This window comes from Neophocaena asiaeorientalis, unplaced genomic scaffold, assembly GCF_003031525.2.
Source record: "Neophocaena asiaeorientalis asiaeorientalis breed wild unplaced genomic scaffold, Neophocaena_asiaeorientalis_V1.1 scaffold31, whole genome shotgun sequence".
Lineage (NCBI taxonomy): Eukaryota > Metazoa > Chordata > Mammalia > Artiodactyla > Phocoenidae > Neophocaena > Neophocaena asiaeorientalis.
Genome location: NW_020175320.1, coordinates 1601937 through 1610609, shown reverse-complemented (window position 1 = coordinate 1610609; position 8673 = coordinate 1601937). Strand labels below are relative to the sequence as shown.

Here is an 8673-nt window from a genome sequence, read left to right as displayed (position 1 = left end):
AAAATGTAGCTCATGGTGCGTCAAAGTATTACTTGCTTTATTCTTGCCTTTTCTTGTTAAATCCAGTATGTGGTGAACAGGCTATTTCCTTTTTATTCTTACGTTTTATGATAGTATGTAAAGTTACTATTCCATTTGTTCTTTCTGCTCCATATACTACATAGGTCTGGAAACAATAATTTCTTTTTAACTTTTAACCGATTTCATTTCTTTTTATGGTAAGGAGCAGTAATTAGGTCCCCTGATTTAAATTGTTCTAATTTATACTTAAATTGTAATCCTTATACAAACAAACTTTTTTTTTTTGCTCACAACTCTCTCTCTCTCACACAGACACACACACACACACACACACACACACACACTGTATTTTATTTTTACAAGAGATAAATAAACTGATACCAAGCATTGTAAATGTGACCACAACAAAAGCAACAGTGATTGCAATTACCAAACACGAAACACACTCACACTATGTCATAATATTGACATTCAGTTCAGGAATCCTCCCTAGCAGTAGGCGTCTTTACTGCAGTAGCAACCCAATAGAAAGTTGCATCATTACCATCTCATCCTAGTTATATTGAACTCCATTTTTCTGAACATCTCTGTACCTTCTTGGAATATTTGCCCTTCTATCTTGTCATTCTCCCTATACCTGCTTACCTTATAGAAAGTTCTCATTTCTTTTAAGATTCTTATTTTCACTTTGTGAAATCTTGATACCTTCCTCCAGCAAAGGAAATCATTTCTTTCCTGGTGCTACCATCCCCCATTGATGCATTTTTCTGTTTTGTCATGTAATACACTGGACTGTCACTTCTTACATGTTTCCCCAGTAGGTCAAGGAGTGCCTCGAGCGTCTTTATCTTCAGTAGTTAACATATTACCTTGTATGTAGTTAATAAATATTTTAGAATAAAAATATATCTAATTTGGTATCCCAGATTAATAAAAGGAATTAAAAATCCATAATATTTTATCATTGGTGTTCTTATAGTTGAACGCATGCGGAATGGGATTGATATCCTGGTTGGGACACCAGGTCGTATCAAAGACCACCTGCAGAATGGCAAGCTAGAGCTCACCAAACTTAAGCATGTTGTCCTGGATGAAGTTGACCAGATGTTGGACATGGGCTTTGCTGATCAAGTGGAAGAGATTTTATGTGTGGCATACAAGAAAGGTAAACTCCACATTCAAGAACTGGTATAAGGGATTGGAGGAAGGGTGGTGATTAACTATCTCCTGAAGGTTAAATGAAGCCTTAGGAAAGTTGGCAGGTGGCTTATTTTATTCAGGAAAACTTAAATTAAAAAAAAATTTCCGGGACTCCCCTGCTGGTCCAGTGGTTAAGACTGTGCTTCCAATGCAGGGGACATGGGTTCGATCCCTGGTCGGGGAACTAAGATCCCATATGCCGCTCAGCACAGCCAAAAAAAATTTTTTTTCCCCATCAATTTCACATAATTACAATAGGGAAAAGAAAAGAAACCAGCTTGGTATACTTTGCTTTTGGTTTATTTCTTCCCGATTTGCGGTATTATGTGTATGTGTGTGTTAACTGTAATCTTACTGTACATATAAAACTCTGAACTGTTTGTGCCGTGATTTAATCCATCTATGTATTTTAAGTTTTACATAATATAAATCTGCTTGCAGACATTTTTATGTAGACAGGTTTCTTCAAACATCAGTATTTGGGGGCTTCCCTGGTGGTGCAGTGGTTAAGAATCCACCTGCCACTGCAGGGGACACGGGTTCGAGCCCTGGCTCAGGAAGAGCCCGTATGCTGTGGAGCAGCTAAACCCGTGTGTCACAACTACTGATCCTGCGCTCTAGAGCTCACGTGCCACAACTACTGTGCCCATGTGCCACAACTACTGAAGCCTGCGCACCTAGAGCCCGTGCTCCACAAGAGAAGCCACTGCAATGAGAAGCCCGCACACCACAACGAAGAGTAGCCCCTGCTCGCTGCAACCAGAGGAAGCCCGCACACAGCAACGAAGACCCAACGCAGCCAAAAATAGAAATAAAAAATAAATTTATAAAAAAACAAAAAAAAATAGTATTTGACATCAGTTCTTAAAGATAGATTTCCAGAATTGAAATTACTGAATTGAAAGGTATAAATAGTTCATGTTCTTCAATATACTTTGTCAGCTTACTCTCCAGAAGGGTTCTGTCAGTTACGCTGCCATTTGAAATATATGAAAATGCAATGGTATTCTAAGAACAAACTAAAAAAAAATTGGGGTTGGGGAGCTATTTTTAGTACCTGACCTCAAAGGATGAATAGACTAGAACTCTAACATTAAAGTGTTGAGGAAATGCTAGGGAGTATAGATGAATAGAAAATCTGTTCTGGAAATGCTAGGGAGTATAGATGAATAGAAAATCTGTTCCGGTGTTTATTATAGATTATTTATTTAGTGATTTAAGTTGGTTGGTTACTGGGCTTGATTAATTGTTTTTCACTTAGTAGGTCTCATTATAATGGACAGATTTCCCTCGTGGTTCATATAGGCCAATGGTTAGAAAGCAGAACAACTTGAAAGTACTCTGAGTATTTCAAGGATCCTTTACATAAATTATTTAGGCAGCATTTCTTTGTCCATTGGGTACTTCCCTGTTTTGCTTTTTTTTTTTTTAATTAATTATTTTTGGCTGTGTTTGGTCTTCGTTGCTGTGTGTGGGCTTTCTCTAGTTATGGCGAGCGGAGCCTACTCTTCATTGTGGTTTGCGGCTTCTCATTGCAGTGGCTTCTCTTGTAGAGCACGGGCTCTAGGCACACGGGCTTCAGTAGTTGTGACATGTGGGCTCAGTAGTTGTGGCTCGTGGGCTCTAGAGCACAGGCTCAGTAGTTGTGGTGCATGGGCTTGGTTGCTCCGCGGCATGTGGGATCTTCCCGGACCAGGGATCTGACCCATGTCCCCTACATTGGCAGGCGGGTTCTTAACCACTGTGCCACCAGGGAAGCCCGTGTCTTCCATTTTTGTGTCCTCGATGCCTCGCTTGGCCTCCGGTGTTTTCTGTAGAATGCTGATGGACCCTGGAAGAATTGGGTGAGGTGAAATACTGTGTAGGCTTGTTTGACTTATTCATACTGACTTTTTTTTTCCCCGCAAAGATTCAGAAGACAATCCCCAAACATTGCTTTTTTCTGCAACTTGCCCTCATTGGGTTTACAATGTTGCTAAGAAATACATGAAATCTACATATGAACAAGTGGACCTGATTGGTAAAAAGACCCAGAAAACGGCAATAACTGTAGAGGTAAATGATTCATTCAGTTGCTGGCATTAGTAATAAATTGTATATAATTTTTTTTACCTGTTGGATAGTATTAAGACTGGCAAAAGCAAACTTCTTTTCCAAATAAATACTAAATCCATGTCAAAAGCCATGTGAAGTTATATTTCTATTTGAATTGTATATGGTATCTGTGTTTTCTAAGTTTCATCATCTGGTGGCCTGATGGCAGAATCTTTTAGAACCTAAATCTGTCTGAATTAGTAAGCAGAGTGACATTACACCTAGAGTTTATACACTAGAGGGCAGTAGAGAATCCTAGTGTTTATGTTGAAGCTGTTTTTATCTTAGGGTCTGGTACCTAGATGAATTCGTTGCACCCAAGGAATAGACCTGTACGGAAACTGACTACTGACTGCATTTTTAAGTGGATGAAAGGACAAAACACAGAGGCTTTTCTCCTGTCAGTTATTTGGTTTCCTGTAGCAATCTAGGGAATGGTATTTCTTTTCCTACATTACCTGTATTAGGTCAGAAAATGGATAAAGAAGCCAGATGCTCTTTGGAGAAAGGGGAAGGGCTCTCTTCTTTAGTGGTTTAGTTTTTTCCTCTAAACAGTGGTGGCAGAAGTTTGCTCTAGTCAGGCTTAAACAATTGTCTCTAGTATCATTAGGGTTGAGCAGGTGATTTTAGATTCCAGCTGGGCTTTACTAAATAATCTTTTTTTCCTTCTTTCCTAAGCATCTGGCTATCAAGTGCCACTGGACTCAAAGGGCAGCAGTTATTGGGGACGTGATCCGAGTGTACAGTGGTTATCAAGGGCGCACTATCATCTTCTGTGAAACCAAGAAAGAAGCCCAGGAGTTGTCACAGAATGTGTCCATAAGGCAGGTTGGTCCATCCCCTCTCTTCCCTTTTAGGGAGAAAGCATCTTTCAATTAATAGAGTATACATCTTAGCGCTCATCTGATCTGCCCATCTCATCTCACAGATGAAGAAAGGGTAGCTCAAACCCAACGTTACCCTGACAAAGTAGGTTTGATCACTCATGTTTGGTGTTCTTTATCTTGTAAGTATAGTTGGATACAGTTGATTTCATGACCAAGGGTCGGAAATTTGAGGCTTGTCCATGTAAGGCACGTTTTTCCCTTTGGGCACGAACCCGTGTCCCCTGCATCTGCAGGCGGACTCTAAACCACTGCGCCACCAGGGAAGCCCTCCCTTTGTATTATTTTCAGCAGAAGTGTCACCAAAATATGAATGTCTTTATAGGCCTAATTGGTGATTTTAAAAGTACCTGTATTGTAGGATCTGGTATTCTTAAATGAGCTTATTTCTTTGGCAGGATGCCCAGTCATTACACGGAGACATTCCACAGAAGCAAAGGGAAATCACCCTGAAGGGTTTTAGAAATGGTGATTTTGGAGTTTTGGTTGCAACCAATGTCGCTGCACGTGGGTTAGACATCCCCGAGGTTGATCTGGTTGTACAGAGTTCTCCACCAAAGGTAAGTGTTTTACACTTAGATTTTACTTTGTTGTTTCTTTTGGGTGCTAAAACAAATTGGAAGTTGTATCTCTTCCTTTACCATGATTAGTAATAGCTTTCTCTTGGGTGATATGTTGCTAAGGGTGATTTTAAAATGAACCTCTTGGGGCTTTCCTGGTGGCACGGTGGTTGAAAGTCCGCCTGCCAATGCAGGAGACGGGTTCGAGCCCTGGTCCGGGAGGATCCCATGTGCCATGGAACAACTGGGCCCATGCGCCACAACTGCTGAGCCTGTGCTCTGGAGCCCGTGAGCCACAACTGCTGAAGCCCGTGCGCCTGGAGCCCATGCTGTGCAACAAGAGAAACCACAGCAATAAGCCTGCACACCACAGTGAAGAGTAGCCCCCGCTCGCCACAACTAGAGAAAAGCCTGTGCAGCAACAGAGACCCAACGCAGCCAAAAATAAAATAAATGAATGAATAAATAAATAAAATAAAATAAAATAAATAAATAGAATGAACCTCCTCAGAACTGACAGTTGAGGGGAAGTGGGGTGAGTGGCCAGAGGTTGGCAAGATAGTTTCTGGTCAGAGGGAGTCCTGAAAGGCTGCATGGGTGGGGGTAGTACAATTTTGAACTGGACTTTGAAGATAGATAAGACTTAGATGGGGTGGTGGTAGGGTAGATAAACTTGTGAGCTAGAGGACAGAAGGGAGAAAAGGCCTGTAGTTAACAGCCTCTGTAGTTAAAACTGCTGGGGTTTGTATATGATACGAACTGCCTAAAGAGAGCCCTGAAGCATAGTTTATATGGTGTGGACAGTGCTTCACTTACATATAAGTTAGTCTGAAGGAACTTGTTCCCATCACTTCAAGCGTGAAGATCCTGTTACCCCCAAATTTGGCAAATCCCTCAGGATTAATGTTCACAGTGATGGAAAAACACATTACTGCAAAGCCACTGTTTCTTGTAAAGAAAGTCCCGTACGTGTGTGCCATCGACTTGTTTAAATAGCCTGTGTACCTGTGCTGTCCAGTATGGTGGCCACAGCCACATGGGGCTCTTCAGCGCTTGAAAGCCTGCTCGTCTGAATTGATGTGTGTGCTGTAAGTATAAAATATACAGTGGAGTTTTAAAAATTTCAAACTTTCTATTATGCACAGTGGATTTTGAAGACTTGTGGAAAAAGAACGTGTAATATTTCATTGATAACTTGTTTTGTAGAGATAGCATACTGAAATGATAAACTTTTGGATATATTGGATTAAATAATAATAAAGTTAACTTTTTTTAACTTTTTAGTGTGATTACTAGAAAGTTGCCTATTAAAATTACATGTATGGTTCTGTTGGACAGTACTATTTAGATAATGCTTTTTGCAGATTTACCCACAGGATAGGGACCATTCTTCTAGAGGTTTTTAAAATGTTTTTATAGTTCTTTAATAAATAAATTAATTAATTTTATTTTTGGCTGCGTTGGGTCTTCGTTGCTGCGCACAGGCTTTTCTGTAGTTGCGGCGAGCGGGGGCTACTCTTCCTTGCGGTGTGCAGGCTGCTCATTGCGGTGGCTTCTCATGTTGTGGAGCACAGGCTCTAGGTGCATGGGCTTCAGTAGTTGTGGCATGTGGGCTCAGTAGTTGTGGCTCGTGGGCTCTAGAGCGCAGGCTTAGTAGTTGTGGCACACGGGCTTAGTTGCTCCGTGGCATGTGGGATGTTCCCGGACCAGGGCTCGAACCCCTGTCCCCTGCATTGGCAGGCGGATTCTTAAACACTGCACCACCAGGGAAGTCCCTACAGTTCTTTAAATTAAAGTGCTTGGGAGCCTCCCCCAACCCCGGTCTATAACCACCACACTTGCCTCTGCCTAGGCTACTCAGGTCTATGTCTCTCTTTGTTGTTCACTGTCACTGACGTATTTTACTTCAATAGGATGTGGAGTCCTACATTCATCGTTCTGGACGAACAGGTAGAGCTGGAAGGACTGGGATTTGCGTCTGCTTTTATCAGCATAAGGAAGAATATCAGTTAGCCCAAGTGGAGCAAAAAGCGGTAAAACTATTTTCTAAGCCTTCACTCAGCAAACGTTGAGTTTTAAAGTCAGTCTTTGGTCTCTTTATTCAGTTTTTATTAACTTGAAATTTTTATTTCTAGCACATGGCCATGACTGAAAGATTGTTGTTAGATATGTGTTTTATATGTTGTCCTATGATATACAGCCCATTTTAAATACTTTGCATTTGAAAACAGTGGTTTTGTCTTCATATTTATAAAGACAAGAGGTCTTTTTTATGTTTGAGAGGTGGTTTTCAGTTTTCAGATACACTGTGAATGCACCAGAAATACTTAAGTGTAGATTTAGAGGGTTATAGGAATTGCTTGAAAACCAAAAAGATGAGAATATGTTAAAAGGATAAATTTTTAAATGGGAAAGAAGACACTGATTTTTTTTACAGAAGAATTTTGTAAGGAAATTCTTATGCTGGTACTTCCTCCTCTGGGAAGTGGAGTTTAATCTCCCCGCTTCACCGTCAGTAGACGGTACTTAGTGACTTGCTTACAAAGAGCGGAGTAGGGTCGGGGGGAGGACTTTCCAGGGCAGAAGGCAGGCGAACACTACCTGGCCAGGTGATCATGGTCAACATCAGTGTTAAGCAGGTGCCCCTGATATGATGCAACGAAACCAGTCACCTTCCCCCCAAATCCATAACCGCAGTCTAAAGATGTAAAAAACTGATGTTCACAAATTGAGGGACATTCTACAGAATACCTGACGAGCACACCTTAAAACTATCAAGGTCTTGAAAACCAAGGAAAGACAAATTACCACAGATTAGAGAAGACTAAGAAGACATGTTGACTAAATGTAATGTGGTGTCCTGGGTCGAATATCAATAGGAAAAGGATATTAGTAGAAAAACTAGTGAAATTCGAATGAACTCTGGGGTTCAGTTAATAGTAATGTAGCAATGTTGGTTTCTTAGCTGTGACAAATGTACCAAAGTAATAACAAAGTAATAGGTGCAGGTAGACAAGAACTCTATACTATCTTTGCAACTTTTAAGTATGTAACAAATATGTTTGGTAAATATTAAAAAATTGGGGGAATACTAATCTCAATGGAAACAGTTGATGGCCTCATTGTACATTAAGTTATCGTTCATTTTCTTATAGGGAATTAAATTTAAGAGAATAGGTGTTCCTTCTGCAACAGAGATAATAAAAGCTTCTAGCAAAGATGCCATCAGGTATGTTCCCTACCACTGCTGTGGTCTGTTTTAGTGCTTGCTCTATTTATTACATGTTTTTGTGTAGTAATGAGATTTAGCCTTTTAAAATTTATTTTATTTATTCATTGTTTTAAAAATTGATAACCTGCTTGTTAAAAAAACAGGCTGTGCTTAGAAAACAAAAACTCTTGTTTCTACTCATCCCTACCCAATCCTGTTCACCAGAGGAAGCCACTACTAGTAGTTTGGTTTGTCTTGGGCATTTTAAGTAACTGTACCTTATATATCGTGTAGGAAAAAGTTATGGTAAATGTCTAGATGGTGAGGATTAGATTAAGAGTGTCGTTGGAGGTGCTGCTGGCATGGGGGCAAGAAAATTCTTTATTTTGTGCAATTGTCCTACAAGTTGAAGAATATTTTTTATTGAACTATAATGATTTACAGTATTGTATTAGTTTCAGGTATATAGCAAAGTGATTCAGTTTTGTGTGTGTGTTTGTGTGTGTGTATAATTTTGCAGATTTCTTTTCCATTACAGGTTATTACAAGACATTGAACATAGTTCCCCGTGCCATATAGCAAATCTTTGTTGTTTATTTATTTTATATATAGTAGTATGTATCTGTTAATTCCATACTCCTAATTTATTCCTTCTACCCCTCACTCCCCACCCCCAGCCTTCACCTTTTTTTTTTTTTTTTTT

At 40.0% G+C, this 8673-nt stretch overlaps 1 protein-coding gene across 1 annotated transcript in view; it reads left to right on the top strand.

Moving 5' to 3' along the window:
* Nucleotides 1-8673, top strand: part of DDX21 (DExD-box helicase 21) — a 26906-nt gene that overhangs the window by 10099 nt on the left and 8134 nt on the right. Inside the window, exons 7-11 of the mRNA XM_024765534.1 lie at nt 3131-3276; nt 3994-4143; nt 4598-4759; nt 6673-6792; nt 7915-7988. Of these exons, the coding sequence (XP_024621302.1) occupies nt 3131-3276; nt 3994-4143; nt 4598-4759; nt 6673-6792; nt 7915-7988 (652 nt within the window). The remainder of the gene's footprint in view (nt 1-3130; nt 3277-3993; nt 4144-4597; nt 4760-6672; nt 6793-7914; nt 7989-8673) is intronic.